Source organism: Vulpes lagopus, chromosome 6, assembly GCF_018345385.1.
Source record: "Vulpes lagopus strain Blue_001 chromosome 6, ASM1834538v1, whole genome shotgun sequence".
Lineage (NCBI taxonomy): Eukaryota > Metazoa > Chordata > Mammalia > Carnivora > Canidae > Vulpes > Vulpes lagopus.
The window spans coordinates 121131581-121155004 of NC_054829.1; the positions used below are offsets into that span (position 1 = coordinate 121131581).

At 36.8% G+C, this 23424-nt stretch overlaps 1 protein-coding gene across 3 annotated transcripts in view; it reads left to right on the forward strand.

Moving 5' to 3' along the window:
- INTU (inturned planar cell polarity protein) overlaps positions 1-23424 on the forward strand; it is an 84624-nt gene that overhangs the window by 18654 nt on the left and 42546 nt on the right. For 2 of the 3 annotated variants that reach the window (XM_041757712.1, XM_041757714.1), the window contains exons 2-4: positions 1419-1954; positions 11541-11626; positions 22733-22936. In XM_041757712.1, the coding sequence (XP_041613646.1) occupies positions 1419-1954; positions 11541-11626; positions 22733-22936 (826 nt within the window). The remainder of the gene's footprint in view (positions 1-1418; positions 1955-11540; positions 11627-22732; positions 22937-23424) is intronic. The other variant, XM_041757713.1, reaches the window with a different exon arrangement.

The window sequence follows — 23424 nt, forward strand, 5'->3', positions numbered from 1 at the left end:
TTTAAGTTAAAAGAATAAGAGTTGCTAATAAATAGTGCAGAAAACAGAAATGTCTTTCTATTTGATGGAATGATTAGAACACAAATTATACCCTTTTACATCAGAATATTACAGCTGGTGTTTCTGAAATTACTCTCTTTACATACTTTATTTTCCACTGTAACCAGTTTTATTTTAAAAATAGCAGTTTGAAAGGTAGTGTCACATTGAACAGGCAGGGTTGAGTTTGTATTTAGGATTGCTACCTTAAGATAGCATTTTGTTTTGTAATGCTGTTTCAGCCATTTTAATAGAAGTACTTTTGTTTTTATCAATGGCCTACTTCAGTTAAAAGTTTTTTTAACAATCACATGACAAATTATGTAATATGCGGTTTATTTTTCTTACTACAATTATTTATACAAAAACAAGTTTAGGGATCCCTGGGTGGCGCAGCGGTTTGGCGCCTGCCTTTGGCCCAGGGCGCGATCCTGGAGACCCGGGATCGAGTCCCACGTCGGGCTCCCGGTGCATGGAGCCTGCTTCTCCCTCTGCCTGTGTCTCTGCCTCTCTCTCTCTCTCTCTGTGTGACTATCATAAATAAATAAAAATTAAAAAAAAAAAACAAAAAAAAACAAAAACAAGTTTAATGGAAATTTTAAGCTGTAGAAGCGATCTTTATCAACTGTGATTATAAACTAGTTTTTAGCAAAGATTTTAGTTTATGGTGAGGTGAATGTTTTGAAAATTTATCGTATAAACAAATTTATTAAAAACAGTAGGCTTTAGTTTTCATTTTAACATAAACATACTAAATAATTTCTATGCAAACAGGATGTTTTTATGTCCAATTTCCAAATGGCTTATATCTGGATATAATTGAACAGTCAACTATTAATGTAAATTATTGTCCAGTGAAATGGTGTAAAGTGAGGAATAACCTTACAAGGGCTGAATTAAAATGAAAAAAAATCTTAGGTTCTAGAAGGAGGCCATCTCTTTTTTTTTTCTTTTCTATCACTATGCCTTTTTTTTTTTAAAGATTTTATTTACTTATTCATGACAGACACAGAGAGAGAGAGAGGCAGAGACACAGGCAGAGGGAGAAGCAGGCTCCATGCAGGGAGCCTGACGTGGGACTCGATCCCAGGTCTCCAGGATCATACCCTGGGCTGAGGGCGGCACTAAACCGCTAAGCCACCAGGGCTACCCTTACTATGCTTTTTGATTCCCTCTCCTCCAACCCCATTTCTTCAAGACTCTTAAAAGGTGTCCTAGGAAATAATGTTGATGCTTACAGTAAATCAGAAATAGTGAGACTTTGAAAGAATCAAAGAATTTTCACCTCCTCCCACCTCCCTGCGTGCCCATGCCCAAAAGACATAACTATTTTTCTTATGTTTGGCTGCTATTCAGAATATCTTTTCTCTTTTTTATAGTGATGTTGAACCTGAATGGCTGGACAATGTGCAGAAAAATGGAGAATTATTTTATTTGGAATTGAGTGAAGATGAAGAAGAAAGCCTCCTTCCTGAGACTCCTACTGTGAACCATGTCCGGTTCAGTGAAAATGAAATTATAATTGAAGAAGATTACAAAGAAGGAAAAAAGTATGAACCTAAGCTGAAGCGGTTTACCAAAATTTTAAAAAGTAAAAGTCTTTTACCCAAGCGCTATAATAAAAAAAATAGCAATGACAATGAGCCAGTGTCCATTCTAAAGCATCAGTCCAACCCGAAAACAGGAGTTGTTGTCCAACAGCGGTATAAAGATGTGAATATTTATGTAAACCCCAAAAAGTTAACTGTAACCAAAGCCAGAGAGCAGCTCAAGCTTCTGGAAGTACTGGTTGGGATTATTCATCAGACCAAGTGGAGCTGGAAAAAAAGTGGGAAACAGGGCAGTGGAGAGAGACTTGTGGTCCATGGCCTGCTACCAGGAGGATCTGCTATGAAGAGTGGTCAGATATTAATTGGTAAGTGTTGCTGGTAAATATCAGTTCTTGTGTGCAGAGATTCATGATTAATGATGTTTTGTGAGACATGATCAAAACAGAATTCTATCCAAAGTCTCAACAGATTAAGGACTGCTTGGTGATATTTGGGACAATAGAGAAATTGTTAAGCATGGTGTACTTCAAGGAAGGCTATGGTGTTCTTAAATAAGGATTTTGGTGAGTTGAATATGCGTGTGCCTCGTTTAAGCCAAGGAATAGCTTAACTAATTTTTGAGTTTTGAATTATATAATTATATTTCATCTTGGTTATATTTGCTGACAAGAGAAAGAAAATAAGCTAATTTTACAATGATAATTTAGATTTGAATGACCTATATTCAACAGCATGATATAAAAATATGTAATTTATGAATAAAAATACTTTTAAATTGTATGTTTGCACTTGAGTACACTAAGTTCTTGGAGTGGTTTTAAGCTGTTTCATTTGGCATATTTAGCAACAGTGATGTTATACATAAATTTCCTTTTAAGGGTGCTTGTCATAAAACATTTCATCAGTTTTAAGGGGAAAAAAATCCAAAAGTCATTCTGAATATATATTAAGGTGAGCATTTTGTATTGCTAATACATTTTCAGCGTTGGATATAATGCTTGAGTCATAGCAACTTTATTACTTAGGTAAAGCTGTATTAGTCAAATGTGAAAATATATTGTTAATGAAACTTAAGTTATTAACAGATTTAAAAACTCATGGTCTTTTAAGTTAACTCAGCCTATAAGATTTAGATAAACTGGGACACCTGGGTGGCTCAGCAGTTGAGTGTCTGCCTTGGGCCCAGGGCATGATCCCGGGGTCCCGGGATCGAGTCCCCCATTGGGCTCCCTGAGGGAAGCCTGCTTCTCTCTCTGCCTGTCTCTGCCTCTCCCTCTCTGTGTCTCTCATGAATAAATAAATAAAATCTTAAAAAAAATTTAGATAAACTTTTATAGCTACTTTAGAAACATTTAAAAATATTTCTTAGTCTAAATTGCATTTGTTCATTGATTCAATGAAACTTTTGAACATTTGCTAAGTGTCAGGAATACAAAGATTACTCTAAGGATCCACTTACACTTCTTAAGAAGCTCATACTGTGATGGAAGAGATGGGTCAGAAAGAGGCAGACTGGGGCCTGGATGGCTCAGTCAGTTAAGCATCTGCCTTCGGCTCAGGTCATGATCTCAGAGTCCTGGGATAGAGCTCCACGAGGGGCTCTCTGCTCTGTGGGGAGCCTGCTTTTTCCCCTCCCTCTGCTGCTCCCCCTGCAGGTGCTTGCTCTCTTTGTCTCTGTCAAATAAATAAAATCTTAAAAAAAAAAAAAAGAAGTAGGTAGACAGTTTCACATAGTATGATAAGTGCAATGATAGGGGTTTACAAGGGCAAAATCACAAAGGAAGGACATCTATGCAGTGGGTGTTCCAAATGGTTGAAACAAGATCTCCCTATTCCTTTCTTACAACGTCATGTTGATACTCCTTCCATGGAGAGTTAAGTTTTTGGGTCCTCCCCTCCCTACCCTGTGGGCCTGGACTACAGCTTAACTAGTACTATGTGATTTCAGAAGTGGAATCATAAGAGGTGATGCAGCTTCTGCTTAGTATTCTTGGAGTCCAGTTGCCATTGTGTGAGCAAGGGTGGTCCACATGAAGAGGCCATGAGTAGTATTCCAGCTAATCATCCCAACTGAGGTCTCAGCCGCCCTGCAGCATCAGTTACCACACATGAGTAAAGAAGCCTTCCAGATAATTCCAACCCCAACCACCATCTGACTGCAACTACATGAGGAACCCTGAGTGAGAACCTCTGCTAAGCCCAGTCAGCCCCAGAACCAAGAAGGATAATAGGTGGTAGTGGTTGTTTTAAATGCCTAAGTTTTGGGGGATCCCTGGGTGGCTCAGCGGTTTGGCGCCTGCCTTTGGCCCAGGGCGCGATCCTGGAGTCCCGGGATCGAGTCCCATGTCGGGCTCCCGGCATGGAGCCTGCTTCTCCCTCCGCCTGTGTCTCTGCCTCACTCTCTCTCTATGTCTATCATAAATAAATAAATCTTAAAAATAAATAAATAAATAAATAAATAAATAAATGAATAAATAAATAAATGCCTAAGTTTTGGGGTCATTTGTTATGCTGTGACAGATAGCTAATGCATGCTTATGTTCTCTCAGGTGCTCAACTTCCTCTTTTGTAAAATGTCTCTAAGGTTTATTCTTTGTTCTTTCAGAGGATGCCAGAATTCATGCTTATGAAATCTTGCCTGGTTGTTGCCAACCACCATAATTTTAGGATACCACAAGATGGGAAACGCCTATATTTATCTGGGGCCTCTGTTCAGGACCTAATTGGACTGATTTGTAGACAAATCTCTAAAATTCTTTTTGCCCATTTCTCTTGAACCCTAGTGGAGAGGTGGTTATGATCAGTGAACGTCCTATTCCATGTTTACTTTCCCCTGATCCTCACTCCAGTCTGCTGAATCCTCTAGAAATGACACTTCCGTCTTCTCATACCATCTGTGTGGGAGGAAAGAGAATGAACTACAGAGAGGGAGAGACTACTATATAGTCCTGTTGATTATATTTAAAATAATTTAAAGATACACATGATGCTCAGAGTATACTTCTTGGCCTGAATGTAGTTACATAAATATGTGCATTTTTGGTAATTTACTGTTGTACTACTACAGTTTGTGCACTTTTCTGCATGTGTATTGAGTAGCAATAAAAAGGCAAAAAAAATGAAGTTCATCATTTCAGTTTCATAATGGAAGAATTTATGATTTACCAATATGTAAAAAAATTGTCAGAATAAAATGATTATTACATCCTTGATGCATAGCAAAAGGTTTGGTTGATAAATAAGCCCTCAAAAACAGTTATTGAATAAATGCACATACTATGTAGAAAAATATGGGAAAATGATTAGAAGTAAATATAAATGCAGCAAAATGCTAGTAAGAGTTGGGTTTGTGTGGAGACATTATAAATGTTTTTTCTTTTTTCAGATATTTAATTTTATGGTTATGTTGTATATTTTTAAAGTCACATACTTTGGGAATAAATAATGGACAATTATAATGTCATGGTGACTTTGATAATCCCAGGATGGAATTCTCTCATTTGTTTCTTTCATAGTTTGATTTCACACTGAATTCTGTGGTTGAACTGTGAGGTAACCCCATATGCAGGAAGATCTTGAAAACTTTGTCCTGGTAATGCAGTATGCTGGGGTGACTTCTGCCATTGTCTTAGCTGGAGAATGACCCTCCTTTGACTAAAGTGTGTTGGCCAACACAGTGAGACTGGTGACTATTTTCATTCTTTCCCTTTCATGACAGTAGAACTCATATTCTATTCTGATTCTTCTTTTACTGGGATTCTGGGGGGTTCGCTGCATTTTCTGGTGCCATTTTTGCAGTTCTTTCTGCTGACTTAACTCCTTATTTTTTATTTCTGAGTTTTTCTTAAAGTTTGACTGCTGAGGGGCACTAGGGTGGCTCAGTCAGTTAAATATCTGACTTTTGATTTTGGCTCAGGTCATGATCTCAGGGTTGTGAGTTCAAGCCCCGTGTTGGGCTCCATGCTGGGTGTGGAGCCTGCTTGAGATTCTTTCTCCCTCTGCCCCTCCCTGCTCCTTCCCACCCCCATGCACATGAATGCAGGTGCTCTCTCTCTTTCAAATAAATAAATCTTAAAAAAAAAAAAAAGTTTGACAGTTGATTGCTCCTTGACTACGAGTAGCCAGTCTGTATCCCTAAACCAAAGCAAATCCTCTTTTTACCTGCATCCTAGAAATTATGTATCACCTTGGTGATTTTTTTTTCATCAAGATGACCCAGTTTTGCTAGTTTAAGTAGGTGTTTTTTAAGGATTGGAAAGGATAGGGTTAAAGAAATCACACATTAATGTTCTAAACACATTAGTTTAACAGTAAAAGTTTTTTTTTTAATTTTTTTTATTTATTTATGATAGTCACACACACACAGAGAGAGAGAGAGGCAGAGACACAGGCAGAGGGAGAAGCAGGCTCCATGCACCGGGAGCCCGATGTGGGATTCGATCCCGGGTCTCCAGGATCGTGCCCTGGGCCAAAGGCAGGCACCAAACCGCTGCACCACCCACGGATCCCCAACAGTAAAAGTTTTATTTTAAGTGCTTTTTGTGTAACTTCTTAGGTTCTCACCTGTGATCACTGAATAACTTTGTTTTGTATGACACACTTGTGCTATTTCTCCTTTAAATTTTTTGAAGTTTTTTTACTTTTTAGAAATCTTTTTGAGGTATAACATTCATAACATGGACAAATCTTAAGTATACATTGAATGAATTTTGACATATGTATATGCCTGTGTAACTACCACCCAAAGAACATTTCCAGTACCCAGAAGGTTCCATAGTGCCTCCTCCCAGTTAATACCTCCTCCCTTCTGAAAGTCAAGTTTTCTATCAACAGAGTTGGTTTTTCCTCCTCCTCCTCTTCTTTTTTTAATTTTACCTCTTCTTAAACTTCATTTAATAGAAAAATATAGGGTATATTCTCTTGTGTTTATTTTCTTTATTTTATAATCTTGGGAAATATCCAGGCTTTTGATATGTGATATTCCATTGTATGTTCATTTTTACATTTCACTGTTGATGGACATTCCGCTTGTTTCCAGTTAAACATTTGCAGTGCTTTTTTAAAAAGATAGGTTCGGTTTTTTTGTGAGCACCTAATGAATGGTTTTTATTCTCTGATATTTTACATGTTGTTATTTGATACATATTTTCATTTTCACCTTCTGTAAAACTTGAAACATTTCAATTTTCTTTTTCCCCCTTTAAAAAAAGATTTATTTATTTATCTATTTTAGAGAGTGAGAGCAAGATAAGAGAGGGGCTGACAGAAATGGACACAGTCTCAAGCAGACTCTGAGCTGAGCATGGATCTCAGCTTGGGACTCGACCTTACAACTCCAAGATCATAACTGAGCCAAAACCAAGAATTGCACGCTTAACCGACAGAGCCACCTGAGCCACCCCAGTGTTTCAGTTTTTTTAAAGTATCTCTGCCGTATTTGTCTCTTCTCCTTCACATCATTTCTTTCCCACATTTTGCCTGTGGTACTTGACCCAGTAGAAAAGGAATGAAAAAAGCAGTGACTTCATTGGAAAGGTAGAATTGGAGTTTTTAGGCCTTCCTAGAGAGCATCTGGTGCAGTTACTTCCTTTTACAGATGAGTACCAGAGGGATTATATGATTTAACCAAGAACAGAGGGCAATCAGTTGATAAAGCTGGGACCTACAAGTTCTGATTTCCATTTTCAGAAACTCTTTCACTTGCTGTGGTGCTCACTTGAATGAGTGGGGAAAGTGCCAAAGGATTTCTCTTTGAAGCCAAAAAGAAAAGAAATTATTTAATCCTTTCAAAATGTAATTGGAAATAAGGATTAAGCTACAACAATGTACCACTTAACCCATTTAATCCATTTGATACACTTATCCAAAAGAAATAATCTGAAACAGATCTCTGAACCATGCCCTATATGTCAGATCAGGCCAAGCACTCATCTTTGTAGTCTGCAAACTGAGAATGGTTTTTACCTTTTCAGTGATTAAAATAAAAAAAATCAAAAGAAGAATACTTTATTACATATGAAAATTACATGAAATTCAAATGTTAGTGTTGATAAATAAAATTGTATTGGAACACAGCCACATTCATGTGTTTGTTGTCTATTGCTGCTTTTGAGCTATAGTTGCAGAGTAGAATAGTTGCTGCAACAAAAGCCATATGGCCTTCAGAGCCTGAAATATTTACTTATCTGGCCCTTTACAGGAAAAGTTTGCTGACCCTAGATGTAAAAGAAGGCAAACTATGTGCATGAAAACATTTATTTAAGCATTTTTTAGTAATAATAAACAATAAAAAGCATGAAAATGTCAAACTGGAGTATGGTTATTTGAATTATAATTTAATAAGTATGCATTATTTGACTATTAAAATTATAATCTAAATACTATGTACCAACATAAAAACTCTTATTAATTGAGAGATTTAAAAGGGTGACATCCTTTATACATCATTTGTGTCAATATAGGTAAAGACTAAAAATAATTTATGAAAATGACTATGGCTATAGTGCTAGGGTCATCAATAATTTTTCCAAATTTCTGTAGTTTTGTTTTCTATTTTAATGAGAAATAAAAACCTTGCACCAGTTTCTTTTTTTTTTTAATTTTTATTTATTTATTTGTGATAGTCACACAGTGAGAGAGAGAGAGAGAGGCAGAGACATAGGCAGAGGGAGAAGCAGGCTCCATGCACCGGGAGCCCGACGTGGGATTAGATCCTGGGTCTCCAGGATTGCGCCCTGGGCCAAAGGCAGGCACTAAACTGCTGTGCCACCCAGGGATTCCCTTGCATCAGTTTCTTATCCAGCATCATCAGGGAATGTGATATTTTACTTAAATATTTTGAATGATAGTTCTAGTATATGAACCACCATTATTCAAGGATTTCTAGAATGAGAAATTAGGACGGACCTTAATTTTCTGATTATGCCTGCATGTTATAAATGAGGAATTGATATTAGAGCTTTAAAAATATATAAGGGCAGCCCAGGTGGCTCAGTGGTTTAGCGCTGCCTTCGGCCCAGGGCCTGATCCTGGAGACCTGGGATCGAGTCCCACGTCAGGCTTCGTGCATGGAGCCTGCTTCTCCCTCTGCCTGTGTCTCTGCCTCTCTCTCTCTCTCTCTCTCTCTCTCTCTCTCTCTCTGTGTCTCTCATGAATAAATAAATAAAATCTTTTTTAAAAAAGTGTTTTAAAAAATATATATATATATGTATATATAATAAAGGTAATTCTCCCAAAATTTAAGAATTTTTCGGACAGTAAATGCATTGACTTGAATGTATAAAATAGCAATATGGTAACTATGTTTCAAAAGCTAGATTTTCTTTCCCCTAAATCAAATTCAGCTTAATTTAAAAGACCAGTTTAAATTCACAGCCTGATTCCACCACACTGGCACATACATATTTCCCAGTTCTTCTGTGCATAAATTCTCCTTTTAACAAGATTAATTTATTTTTTTCTCCGGTGACCTCTTTGAACTTTGTATATCCACATCTATTCTTTATCTTTCATGGTTCCTAATTCCTATTTGGGTCTTAACCAAGACTGCTTTGTATTGTTACACAGGTGTATTCATTTTCTATTGATGCTGTGACAAATTACCACAAACTTAGTGGTTTAAAACAACACAAATTTATCATCTTGCAGTTCTGGAAGTTAGAAATCTAAAATAGGTCCTCTTGCACTAAAATCAAAGTATCCACAGAGTTGCATTCCTCATGGATTTTCTAGGCTAGAAATCTCTTTCCTTGGCTAACTTTTCAGAGACCACCTGAATTCCTTATCTTGTCCCTTCCTGTATCTTCAAAGCCAGCAGCATAGCATTTTCAAGCTTCTCTCTGACTCTGACCCTCCTGGCTCCTTCCTTATAAATACCCTGCGATTACGTTGGGCCACCTAGATAATATCCTTAACTTAATTACATCTGCCAAGTCCCTTTTGCCATGTAAGGTAACATTCACAGATTTCAGTGATTAGGATGTGGACAATTTTAGGGGACCATTCATCTGCCTACCACAGTGGGTTTTTTTTTGGTAAAATAATGAGCTTTAATTTTTTTATAATAGTAATATTTATTTAACGTAGATAGTTTAGAAAAAAAGAGCCTATACACCCAAAGGCAACATTTTACATATGTCTTTTTTCTAGATTTATGTGTAATAGTTTCGTTTTAAAAATAGTTTCTTGGAGTACCTTAGAGTGCCATTTGGTTAAGCATTTGCCTTCAGCTTAGGTCATGATCCCAGGGCCCTGGGATTGAGTCCCTCACCCCCTCATTGGGTTCCCTGCTCATGCATGCATGTGTGTACTCTTTCTCTGAAAGTCTTTAAAGAATAATAATAATTTCTTAAACTATATATTCATTTTGTATATAGTATAAGTAGAGCAGTAAACAAACTTTGGCATATATATTATCATAGCCCTTGGTGCCTTTCAGTATGCATTTGATATAAGTAGATGCTGAGAAATTGTTGGATTTTCTCAAATGATTAATTTTACATTGAGGAATTGATTTAAGCACTGTGATAAACTGATTTCACCTCTTTCTATTTTATTTAACTTTTGAATGTATCTTGATAAAATTTTCCATCAGTAATTTGCAGAGCATTTCTTATCTAATAGTTCAAACCAATTCACGCAGTTCATTTCCTTTCAGCCTTTGGCAGGGCATACTAATGACTTTTGTGTGCTTGTTAAGAAAGAACTTTGCTGCCCAGTGCAGTGATACGATGTCCAGGAAGCCTGCCACTTCTGAGTCACAGAGATGCTGAGAAAAACTTGAGGAAAACAAATATCTGAGAGAATGAGAAGTGGATATAATATTTCTGTTACAGAAAGAGAAAATTTTCTACTAAACACTTAAAAATATGTATACTACACTCACTCTAATTTTCATATCTGTTATGACAATACATGTATGTCTCCTGCTTTTAGAGCTTTGTTAGACATGTTTTCAGATGATTACTCCCCACAACACTAGCTCTATTGTTCAAGGCTGTTCACTACACAAACATTCTTGAAATAATAATCCAGAACAAGAACTTTCAGTGCCTTGCCTTACAAGATGTACAAAACATGAGGGACTGATGGAGAATTGTCTACTAACACTATTATCTGTATACATGTCTATTATCCGTCTTCCCCAGAGTATGAAGCTCTGTGACAGTAGAGATTTTTGTCTATTCATTTCTCCATCTGTAGTGCCTAGAACAGTGCATGGTATACAGTAGGTGCTCAATAAATATCTGTTAGGTGAATATTAATTATTTGGTCCATTTCCTAATGATATATTTAGGAATGATAGAAAATAACCTTGGTGTATATATATTTCTATTAATAAAAAACTCACTGATATATTGATATTACCTCTGTGTTATAAAAGTAAATTTCCATTTTAACACTGATCTTTATTTTATGAAAGTTTGATAAACATACACATTTACAGAAAAGCCGTGGAAAAGAAGCTTTTACCAAAACATGCTGTGAATTTTGTTATGGTTGGGGCCTTTGAAACAAAGAGCTATGTATAGACACAGATCAATAATAACAGTGAATGCTGCAGCATGTTGAGTTATGATGTACCACATGGATTTAATTACAGTTTCAGCCAAAATTTTTTACTGTGTAAGTACTTGGTTTATGCTACAAATTTTGTATTTGTCCTTTGAGTTGACATAATCCTCCCAATTGTATCCAAAATGAGAATATTCATCTCTTTAAGTATCCATAGGTTGTCTTTAGTGATGGCATAACATTGGGCTGCATTATAATATAAGAAAAGAGTGGAATGGGAGCTTAGCTCTGCTGCTATCAGCTATATAATAATACCTAATGAATTCCATAGTACTTTGAAGAGGTTGGAATAGATGCTTTTTAAAAAAATGTTCTAAGTTTAAGTTAGTTTTTAATGTTTGGATATTCATACAACAACCTTTGTTATTCTGTTTTCAGGTGATGTCCTTGTTGCTGTGAACGATGTTGATGTGACCTCTGAGAACATAGAGAGAGTTCTGTCTTGCATTCCTGGACCTATGCAGGTATGAACGGTTTTTGTATTTTATGATGGATTACAGAAAATAAGGACAACTTGTACTGTTTTCTTTTTTAAGATTCTGAAAATTATCATGTATAAGGTGAGTTACACTTACATGCTTGACTATGTAAAAAATTTTAGCTCTTGTTAACATTTTTAGCTTTTGGAGATTATTCTAAATAGATAAAGAAATATCTACAAATAAAACTCCTATGTAAAGCAGGAATAATGACAATAATAAGAAAATATATCATGACCAACCTGCTATTATAACTACTATACATGTTGAAAATCCAGTTCTTAGAGGAGTCATTTTAAACAGTCATGGAATTTTCTTTTCTCTGATTTATTAAAATCACTATTCCTGTGAAGTTTTTTTAACATGGCTTTGTTTATTTTAAAAACTAGTTATACTATTTTCTTGATTTTTTTTTCCTGATATCTAGTTTAGCCTTATTCCTGAGCTTTTATTGAGCTAGTGAATTATTTTTCATTCCTTGTAGGTAAAAAGAAATCTCTTTTATAATAGTTATTTTGATAGTCTAAGCATTGACATTTCGTATCATAGATGATGACATTTTTAGGTCATTAGATGTATTTTGAAAATGCTGTACTTTCTTTTTATGAATGCTCTGCTCCTGTTAGTATCAGGAATTAGTTTTCTGTCTTTTGAGGGATAGGGAGGATGATATGCTTTAGATAGGTTAGATATTCCATCAGACTGTGAGAGGATGAAGCACTTTCTGGATTGATCAGGAAAAAGAACAGAATCCCGGATAAATCAAAATCTTTCTGCATCTGATTTGAGATTCTGAAATGATAGGACCCATGATGAAATTATTTTTTTCTAAGAAATAACATTTCCCTTATGTTTTCTTCTTTCTCTTTTTTTTTCTCTTCTTTCTCTTAAAACACACATGCGTGCGTGCATGCACACACACACACACACACACACACACAAACATACACGCCCCAAAGACACACATGGATGCTCTATCCAAGTAGCTACCTTTGGAAGTGCAAAATGAAGGTGCTAGAATAACCATGGTATAGCCAGTGACCTGCAGTGCCTAGGAATGGATAGAGATATGCCACTAGAGATGGGGTGGTGTTTGAAATATTAACAATCAGGCAGATAGCAGCCATCGTGCTGAAATAGGGTACACTGTTGTCCCAGATGTGGAGAGGTCCCAGGGTGAGCCAGGGTACTAGCGCACCTGATGAGGCTCAGACAGCAGCTACTTAGCAATCACTAAGGAAGAATTACAGTATTGTAACAACTAACTCAGCTTCCCCTCAGTAAACTGGCTGCACATGAGCCCCAGGTCAGGGCCTTTGCTTTCTCACCTCCATCAGTTGCAGGTGCCTGCCACTGTTGCCAGAGTTCAACCGTGTCTCTTCTGTCTTCCCAAATTATGTTTACAGTGAAGTCACATTTTACTGATGTTTAACTAACATGCACAAGTTCAGCTAAGCACACTCAGAAGTTAAAAAAAAAAAAAGGAAGAAATAATGATTTAAATATTTTGGTAGAATTCCACCCACTATTTGCATGTCCTCGTTAAGTATGAAATAGGAGTCGTGTATCTGCTGTTTGCCCAGTTTGCCTTTTATGGCATGAGCATCTCGCTGCATTAAGTGTGGTTCTGTATTTACACACACACACACACACACACACACACACACACAGCTCTTACGTGCCAATATGTACACCCTGTGCCTAAATGAAAAAAACAGCAGTTTGTTTTGAAAATGGAAGAAAAACAGTTTTGAATTGCTTGAATTTATCATATTCAGAGAATATGTTATACTCCAGCACTCTGGCACATTCTTGCCTTCCTGATGTAAGTTCACAGTGATTTTGACAGTATATAATTGGAGAATATAATCCCATCATAAGATGTGTATTATTAAAATCTTTTTATTATTTTAGAAAATAAGCTTTTTTCTTATTATAAAGGTAATACATGCTTATTGTAAAAATTGGAAAATGTGAAGAAGTAAGAGACAAAATCTTTTAAAATCCCACCATCTGGGCATCCTGGGTGGCTCAGCAGTTTAGCACCACCTTCAGCCCAGGGCATGATCCTAGAGACCCAGGATCGACTCCCTGCATGGAGCCTGCTTCTCCCTCTGCTTGTGTCTCTGCCTCTCTCTCTCTCTCTCTATCTCTCATGAATAAATAAATAAAATCTTTAACAAAAAAAATCCCACCATCTGAGAATATTCATGATTAATATTTTGGAATATTTTATTCTAGTTTAACCCCTTGAGTATAAACATATATGCATATTTTTTACTAGCAGAATTGGTATTATAGCTGTGTCATACTCAAAAGTAAGTACCAGCGTTTAGCATAATGTTTCCTTAATAATGATTTAGAACATAGTTAAAATTCCTTTAGCCAGAGATAATGTTTAATTAGTAAACTATGTTTTTCTTAAATCGTTAGTGTTGGAAGGGAGGTAAAGTATAAGCCTGTCCCTACTACCCATGTAAACTAGGAGGTTCAGGGAAGGTGGGAGTAGAATTGGAAAGGGAACTAGTGTTTGTACATACCAAGCAGTACATGGGTGTTTTGCTAGTATCATTTCTCTTAGTAATCTCATTTATTCTTCATAACAGTCTGTAAGGTACCAATAATTGTATTTCTGTTTTATATGTGAAGAAAAAGAATCTAAGAGAGATGTAATGATTTCTCCAAGGTTGCAGAATTAATGACTCAGGGAGCTGAAACTGACTCCAGCGCATGATCTTTCCTATTTTTCACACAACCTGGGTGGGTCCCCGTCCCTGCTGGGCCAGAACTGAGGGCCAGACTAATTGAGGTCCCAGAAAAAGTTGCTTTACCTGCTTTCTCTCTTTGGCGTCTGAAACAGTTATTCAAGCAGTCAGAGAAGAGGAATGCTTATTTATAAAGACTACTGTATGAGACTTTTTAACATTTAAATTTGGAAATATCTAATGGCAATATTTCAGACTTCTACTCGGTGTATAAAAATGGTCTGAAAGCTTCTTGTCATCTGACAGAGCATGTCCTCGGGAGCTACATCTGCATGCGGTAATGTGGTAGAATGAGGTCAGAGCTCCATTTAAACCTGGCTCTGAGCAAGTTGCTAGACTGTTCTGGATTTCAGTTTTCTCAGCTATAATCAGAGGAGATTTGAGCAAATGTATCTGAGCCCAGTTCCAACTCTGCAGTTCTGTGCTTGATTTTTAAATGAGTCTGTTATAAATAAATTCAGAATACCAGAATGAAATCCAGAGGTGAAGCTTACTTACTAGGTGAGGTACAAAAAGCCCAAATAATTTCTTTTAAAGCCAAGTTTTGGGATGCCTGGGTGGCTCAGCGGTTGAACGTCTGCCTTTGGCTCAAGGCATAATCCTGGGGTCCGGGATCGAGTCCCACACTGGGCTCCTTATAGGGTACCTGCTTCTCCCTCTGCCTGTGTCTCTGTCTCTCTCTCTGTGTGTCTCTCATGAATAAAGAAATTAAATCTTAAAAAAAAAAAATAAAGCCAAGTTTTAACATTCTGCAAAAATAGTTGTCTTAGATTCTCCAAAAATATTATCTGTCCTGAAAGAAAAAAAAGGCTAGAGAATTGTTCTAGACTAAGGGAGACTAAAGTAACATCCTTCTAAATACAGTAGCTAGCTAATCCTTAATTGATCCTGGATTGCAGTGGGGAACAGCAATATTGGGACAATATGGGAAATTTGGGCACAGACTTTGAGAACAGTATTATATTTAATATTTGAATTCCTAAGTGTGATAATTGTATTTGGTTGGTAGGAGAAAGCCCCTATCCTTAGGAGATATGTGCTCAGGTATTCAGCAATGAAGCATTAAATTGTCTGCAGATAATTCTGAAGTGATTCAGCCAAATTTTTTTTTTGAATACAGAAAGTGGGGGTGAGGAGGGAAGGAGAGGGGAATAAGAGAAAAGGAGAAACGCAAATGTGACAAAATGTTAACAATTGGTGAAACTGGGTGAGAAATAAAGCGTGGGCAATTATTATGTTCTTAACAACTTTTCTGTAGGTTTGAAATTTTTTAAATAAGAAGTTGTGAGTTTGAGAAAAAGGTTTTATATCTAAAGTGACAAGAACAAAGATGCAAGTGCCCTTCTAATTACTAACTTTGTGACCTTTATTGCTGCAGCTCTATGCACTCATTTATTTAACAAGCACATAATTATAAATATTATAGTGTATGCCACCCATTCCCGGCTTGATCAGGGAGCCTGGGTTCAAATTTTGCAGTTGACCAGGATTGATTGTATTAAGCACTGGGCCATAGCTTGTTTTCCTGGAGCTTTGGAGGAAGACAACTCCTTTTATAGGAGATCAGCCTGTAGAACATTAGTCTTGGACTCTTACCTCTCAAGTACTTTTTAGGTCCAGGAGAAGGGGAGAATTCTTTTTTTTTTTTTTTTTTAAGATTTTATTTATTTATTCATGAGAAACACAAAGAGAGAGGCAGAGACATAAGCAGAGGGAGAAACTCTCCCTGCAGGGAGCCTGTTGCGGGACTGGATCCCAGGACCCTGGGATCACACCCTGAGCCAAAAGATGCTCAAGTGCTGAGCTACCCAGGCGTCCCAGGAAAAGTCTTTTTAAAGGAGATGGTGGTTGGGTGGAATGTTTTAATTTTTATTATTGCCTTGTTCCACAAAAGTGATATATATGCTGTGGAAATACTAGGAAATAGACTGGAAAAAAATAAAAATAAATAAATTTATAAATCTCTATTCTCAGAACCCAGAAGTACCATCTGTGTTGATATTTTAAAGTGGAGGACTGGCTTGATCAGATTTGCCTTTTAGGAATATTTCACCCTGAATGGGACTAGAGGTTGGGAAACCAGGTGACCACCTTCACAGCAGTCCAGAAGAGAGGTGATAAAGGCCTAAGCAGAGCATTGTTGTGGATATGAGGAAGGAGTAGATTAGATTTAAAATAATGTGAGGCAAAAAGGACAATACTTCCTACAAGATAAAGAAAAGTCCAAGATCCCTTCCAGGTTTCATCTTGAATAACACAGTGAGATTGCCCAAAAGAGAAGAGGATCAAGGAGAGATCATTTGTTGAGTCTGACTCAATTTCTTCAGAATTTTGATTGAGAAATATTCAAAGCATCTGCCAGACAAAGGAGAAAGAATCAGACAGGCAAATAGCATATAGATGCTGTAAGAGAGACCCCATGAGAACCATGGGGCAGAGTTGAGACTGGTCTACTCTTGGAGCTGCTTCAGATTCTAACAACCTTTCTGGTTCCCATCTGTGAAGAGGATGGCATGGTAGGAAAGAAAGAATTTGCTTGTTTGTTTGACAGAGGCTGAAGAGACATTGCTTGTTAAATGGAAGGGTTGAAGATAGAAGTAGAGAGGGGATAATTAAAGAAACAAGATTTTGGAAGTGATGAGTTATGGGGGGCATGTCTTTTGATCCAGGGAAAGGCACATCATTTCCTGAACTGGAAGGAAAGGAAGAAAGGATGGGCAAATTGCACACACAAAAAAAAAATTTTGAGGGAGACAGGCAATGAGGAATGATGAAACATGTCACAGGTTAATGTCCTCGGAGAACAACAGAAACCCCCACCCCCTTTTTTTTTTAAAAGATTTTATTTATTTATTCATGAGAGACAGAGAGAGAGGCAGAGACATAGGCAGAGGGAGAAGCAGGCTCCTTGCAGGGAGCCTGATGCAGGACTCCATCCCAGATCTCGGGATCATGCCCTAAGCCGAAGGCAGACACTCAACTGCATCCTAGAAAATCCTTTTATAAGAAGTTTCATGTAAACTATTTTATATTAGATTATTTATTTGGGTTTTTTTAAGATTTTATTTATTTATTTAGAGAGAGAGAGAGCATGAGCTGGGGGAGGGGCAAAGGAAGGAGGAGACAGAGAACACCAAGCTGACTCCATGCTAAGTGTGGAGCCTAACTTGGGGCTCAGTCTCATGACCCTGAGATCATGACCTGAGCCAAAATCAATTTGGACACTCCACCAACTGAGCCACCCTGGCACTCCACTCTAGATGTTTCTTAATAAAATTTTCTGTAAAATATATTCCTTAATATTTATGTATATCAACCCCTTTTTAAAAATAGCGCATAACTAAAAAAAAAAAAAAAAATAGCGCATAACTCTTGATTTAGTTATTTGTCTCATCCATTATTATTTTATCAAAGCAACCAGATATCCTGACATTTAAAGCTACTTAACATGTAAACTTTTCAAAATGTCTTGCTGAAGTGTAATTATCTTTGCATTATGGAGCTGACTTTACTTAAATCTGAAGAATGGTGGCTAAAATAGTTCTTAAAAGAATTTTAATGGATGGGTCTGTGGTGAGTGTATTTGTTTGAGTTTTTAACATGGTGAGGAGAAAGCGTCCTTATACCACAAAAAAGAAGTGCAGTTGTTTGCCAAGTATAACATTAGTTCATTTTCAAGTATGTCATTTTTCACTAAGCATAACAAACTAGTCTTAAATTTTAGGTTGTCACTGCTGCCCAAAGTAAAATTAGTGAATTTTTATTTTGAGTTTACCAGCTCATTTCCCTTTGTCATTTTTGGTGAGTCACAGCTGATCTTTTGACCTCTCTACCCACAAGAATCTCAGCTGGAAGATGCTTTCCCTGTTGTGAGGCACATTTCTTTCTCTGAAGACCACCTTTTGCCTTGTTTACCACTGGTATGCAAAGCTCTCACAGATACTCCAACAGACCCAACCTGCCTCTGTGACACCTAACTTCCTTAGGATGCAACTCATCTTATGCTCGCTTTGTCAGATTTCTCCCCATCCTCTCCACTCATACATACCTCCTCACCAAAGACTAATGCTGAGGACATCTAACCTGTCATAAGCTCTGGGTTCAGGATTTCCTAAAATTCTTAGATTTCTCACATTTTCAAGGAACACCACCAAGGCTCCTGTGTATTTTATTTGGACATCCTTAAATCCTCATTCTCCAGGTAAAAAGGCCCTCGACCACCAAGCCATTCACTTCATGAGATCCTTTTTTTTTTTTTTTTTTTTAATATTTTACTTATTTATTCATAGAGACAGAGAGAGAGAGAGGCAGAGACACAAGCAGAGGGAGAAGCAGGCACCATACAGAGAGCCCGACGTGGGGCTCGATCCAGGGTCTCCAGGATCACGCCCTGGGCTGCAGGCGGCGCTAAACCGCTGCGCCACCGGGGCTGCCCACTTCATGAGATCCTTGTTCAAGGATTTTATGTTTGTGGTTATGTTTATATTTCTATTTATGTATACACATTTTGAGCATTACTTACTAGAATAGATACAACTCTGAGAATGTAGTCTTTAGGCTAATGCTTACTTGTTCTTATTTAGGTCAAAACTCACACCAAAATATTCTTTTTCATTTTTGTAAGATCATTTCTAAAACAGTGTCTCTTCAGCTGTCTCTGACCTTAACTATATATTAAGTTTCATCAGATAATGCTTGATTGTTCCCATATAGGATCTCTAATTTTTTTATATTATTGTTTAGTTTGCTTATTATTTTCCTCCCAAATTTCTACTCAGCCTTTTTTGATACACTGTAGTATTGAGGGCTCATTTTTCAATAGGTTTATAGCAAACATAAAAAATTTAGTAAAGGCTGATCTTTTCCATTTGGAATATTACATGTTTTGTAAAGGCCTCAGGAAAATTTTATGAAGAATTTCTCTCCTCCTATTTTCTATACAGATTACTGCTGATCTTGACCTAGTTTATCTTTACTCTGAATATATACATATGATGAATTTAGGCCTCGTGTCTCTTTTCTACTTGTTAATAAAATAAATCTGAGACTTATTTTAGAAAAGATGTTTATTTAGCTTAATTCACTTTAGGTAGACAGATAATTTAGTGCCCTTCAGATGCCACAGACAGCTATAGAGAAGCAAAATTGAATATAATCATAAATAGTCACTCCTTGTCAACAACAAAAAACAGTATTTAGATTTTTGTCTTTTGGAAGGTTTTATTCATCAGGACAAATTTGTTTTATAGTATATTACTAACAGTTGAATGGGCTGGTAGGATTATGATAAATTTTTAAAAATAATATGCTTAATATCTTTTATAAAAATATAAATATATAAAGCTCATTTTTAAAAAGAGTGGCTGTATTAGTATTTATCATATTTAAAGTCAATCAGAGAAGGACAAACATATGGTCTCATTCATTTGGGGCATATAAAAAATAGTGAAAGGAAATAAAGGGGACAGAAGAGAAAATGAGTGGGAAATGTCAGGGAGGGAGACAGAACATGAGAGACTCCTAACTCTGGGAAGTGAGCAAGGGGTGGTGGAAGGGGAGGTGGGCGGGGGGTGGAGGGGGGTGGAGATAACTGGGTGACGGGCACTGAGGGGGACACTTGATGGGATGAGCACTGGGTGTTATGCTATATGTTGGCAAATTGAACTCCAATAAAACAAACAAATATAAATACATACATACATACATACATACATACATATATACATAAATACATAAATAAATAAATACAGTTGGCCTTAAAAGAAACAATCCAATCATGAAATGGGCAAAAGACATGAACAGAAATTTCACCAAAGAAGACATACACATGGCCAACAAGCACATGAGAAAATGCTCCGCATCCCTTGCCATCAGGGAAATACAAATCAAAACCACAATGAGATACCACCTCACACCAGTGAGAATGGTGAAAAATTAACACGACAGGAAACAACAAATGTTGGATAGGATGTGGAGAAAGGGGGACCCTCTTGCACTCTTGGTGGGAATGTGAGCTGGTGCAGCCACTCTGGAAAACTGTCTGGAGGTTCCTCAAAGAGTTAAAAATAGATCTACCCTACAACCCAGCAATTGCACTGCTGGGGATTTACCCCAAAGATTCAGATGCAATGAAACGTCGGGACACCTGCACCCCGATGTTTCTATCAGCAATGGCCACAATAGCCAAACTGTGGAAGGAGCCTCGGTGTCCATCGAAAGATGAGTGGATAAACAAGATATGGTCTGTGTATACAATGGAATATTCCTCAGCCATTAGAAATGACAAATACCCACCATTTACTTCGACATGGATGGAACTGGAGGGTATTATGCTGAGTCAAGTAAGTCAATCAGAGAAGGACAAATATTATATGGTCTCATTCATTTGGGGAATGTAAAAAATAGTGAAAGGGAATAAAGGGGGAAAGGAGAGAAAATGAGTGGAAAATATCAGTGAGGGTGATGGAACATGAAAGACTGCTAACTCTGGGAAACAAGGGGTAATGGAAAGGGAGACTGGTGGGGAGGATGAGGTGACAGGCACTGAGAGGAGCACTTGACGGGATGAGCACTGGGTGTTATATGTCAGCAAATTGAACTTAAAAAATAAATAACTAAATAAAGTTCACCTTAAAAATGGCATCTCTTGTAATAAATGATTAAAAATTAGAGATTATTACTATCTTGATAATCATTTTTTTAAAGATTTATTTATTTATTAGAGAGATTGAGAGACAGACAGTGAGCAGGGGTAAGGGCAGAGGGACAGGAAGACAAGCAGACTCCCCTCTATGCCCGATGTGGGCCTTGATCCCAAGACCCTGAGATCATGACCTGAGCTGAAATCAAGAATCAGACGCTAAGCCACCTAGGTGCCCCTATCTTGATAACTTTTAAAGATTTTTGTCTAAAATGGAATTTAATGTGTATAGTTTATCTGCTTTTAAATACTGGCTAGACATTTCCCATCCCCAGCTTTATTGAGGTATGATTGACAAATAAAAATTATATATATTTAGGTTGTACATGATTTTTTTAAAATACAGTGTGATGATGTAACAAATATATTGAGTAGATTTTTTTCTTGATCAAACATGAATTTATCTTTTGACTTAAAATTTAATTTTAAAAGAGTCATTATACTTTAATGTTTAAATTTGAAACTTATGGATTATTACAGTTAGAATATCCTGTTTTACTCATCTGTATTTTGACAAGATTTTAAACATCAGGACTACTTTGTGGTTATATAACTTATGATAGTGTTCTTACTACATGAAATTAGCTGTATCTAGTGAAAACTTCTTTTAGTCAAGACACACATCGATGCTTCTTTAAAATGAACAAGTTATTTTTGGCCAACTGGCATCTAGACACAATTTCCTTTTTCAAGGAAAAGTAATTGAGGGATCCCTGGGTGGCGCAGCGGTTTAGCGCCTGCCTTTGGCCCAGGGCGCGATCCTGGAGCCCCGGGATCGAATCCCACGTCAGGTTCCCGGTGCATGGAGCCTGCTTCTCCCTCTGCCTGTGTCTCTGCCTCTCTCTCTCTCTCTCTCTCTGTGTGTGACTATCATAAATAAAAAATAAAAAAAAAAAAAATCAAGGAAAAGTAATTGAGAAATGGAAGCTACCTTTCAACAACTAGAACATGGCCACATTCTAGATTCTTACCAATCTTCTCTGATGACACCAGGCTGTGAAAATAAAACTATCTTGGTAAAACTGATAGGTAATTTTCTCAGGCTCATCGTCCCAGATCCAGTATGTTGGTAGGTTTTTTTCCTCCTCGGTCTTTATTTTAAAGGACTACAAGGAATGCCTAAGAGAAAAATATTTGGATATCACCTCACTTGGAAAAAAAGCTAATCTGGTTGTATGCAGTTCCTCTTAATCCTGAATCTCTTCCTTTACCCTTCCCAGATGAGCTATCAGCATTCATAATACAGTGTTCCTCCTTTTGAAATTATATGATCTTATGAATTTTTGTTTTTCCATGGCATTTCTTTGTTGTCAGTAACTTAGAATACAGTGATTAAATAAATAAATTTTTGTACAGAGAATTATAAATTTACTCAATTAATATAATATGTGCCAAATATAATATGTGCCAAATTCTGTAATAATAATATATGCCAAAAACTAGGCTAGGAGCTGGGAATACAAATGTAAATAGAATACATATTCCTAGCCATCAAAGAGCTCATATTCTAGGATGATTTTTAGCTGTATTCAGCATGCCTAAATGTCTGTGCATGTACAGACCCTTCTTTGTGAAAACTGCAGCTGACCTTCTCTTGTTGAAAAATTAACACATTGTTTTGTTAAGGTAAAACTGACATTTGAAAATGCATATGCTGTGAAAAAGGAAACAACTCAACCAAGACAGAAAAAGGCACAGTCCAACACAAGTGATTTAGTCAAACTTCTATGGGGAGAAGAAGTTGAAGGTATCCAGCAAAATATCCTAAACACTCCTCACATCGTTATGTATCTCACACTGCAGTTCGACTCAGAAACATCAAAGGAAGAGGTGAGTGCTTTCTCAAAAGTGCAAAGGAAGAGAATAAGACTCTTTTATAGTCTTTCAAGTGAATAATTACTTTTTTCAGTTATTCTTTGTCTTTATGATTTTGATATGTCTCTTACACATAGCAGTCTTCTGACAAGCCTAATTGAATCCATTTATACAGATTATACTGAAATATTGGAATTTGTTTCTACCGTCTTCTTTAAATTCTTTTTGAGCTACTTATTCCATAATATTTTCCTTCTCTATCATTGGTTGCTCTATGCTCTGTTTTTTTGGTGATTGCTCTTAAAATCTTATATTTGTCTTAGCAGATTCTATACACTACCTTAACTCTTTTTCAAAATAATTCAAGGCCCTTAGTACACCTTATTTCCAACTATCCACTCTTCACATACATGCTATTTTCCTCAGCATTTTAGTGCTATCATTTTTTAAAAAGATTTATTTTTATTTAGAGAGAGAGTGTGTACGCGCACGAGCAGGGATTA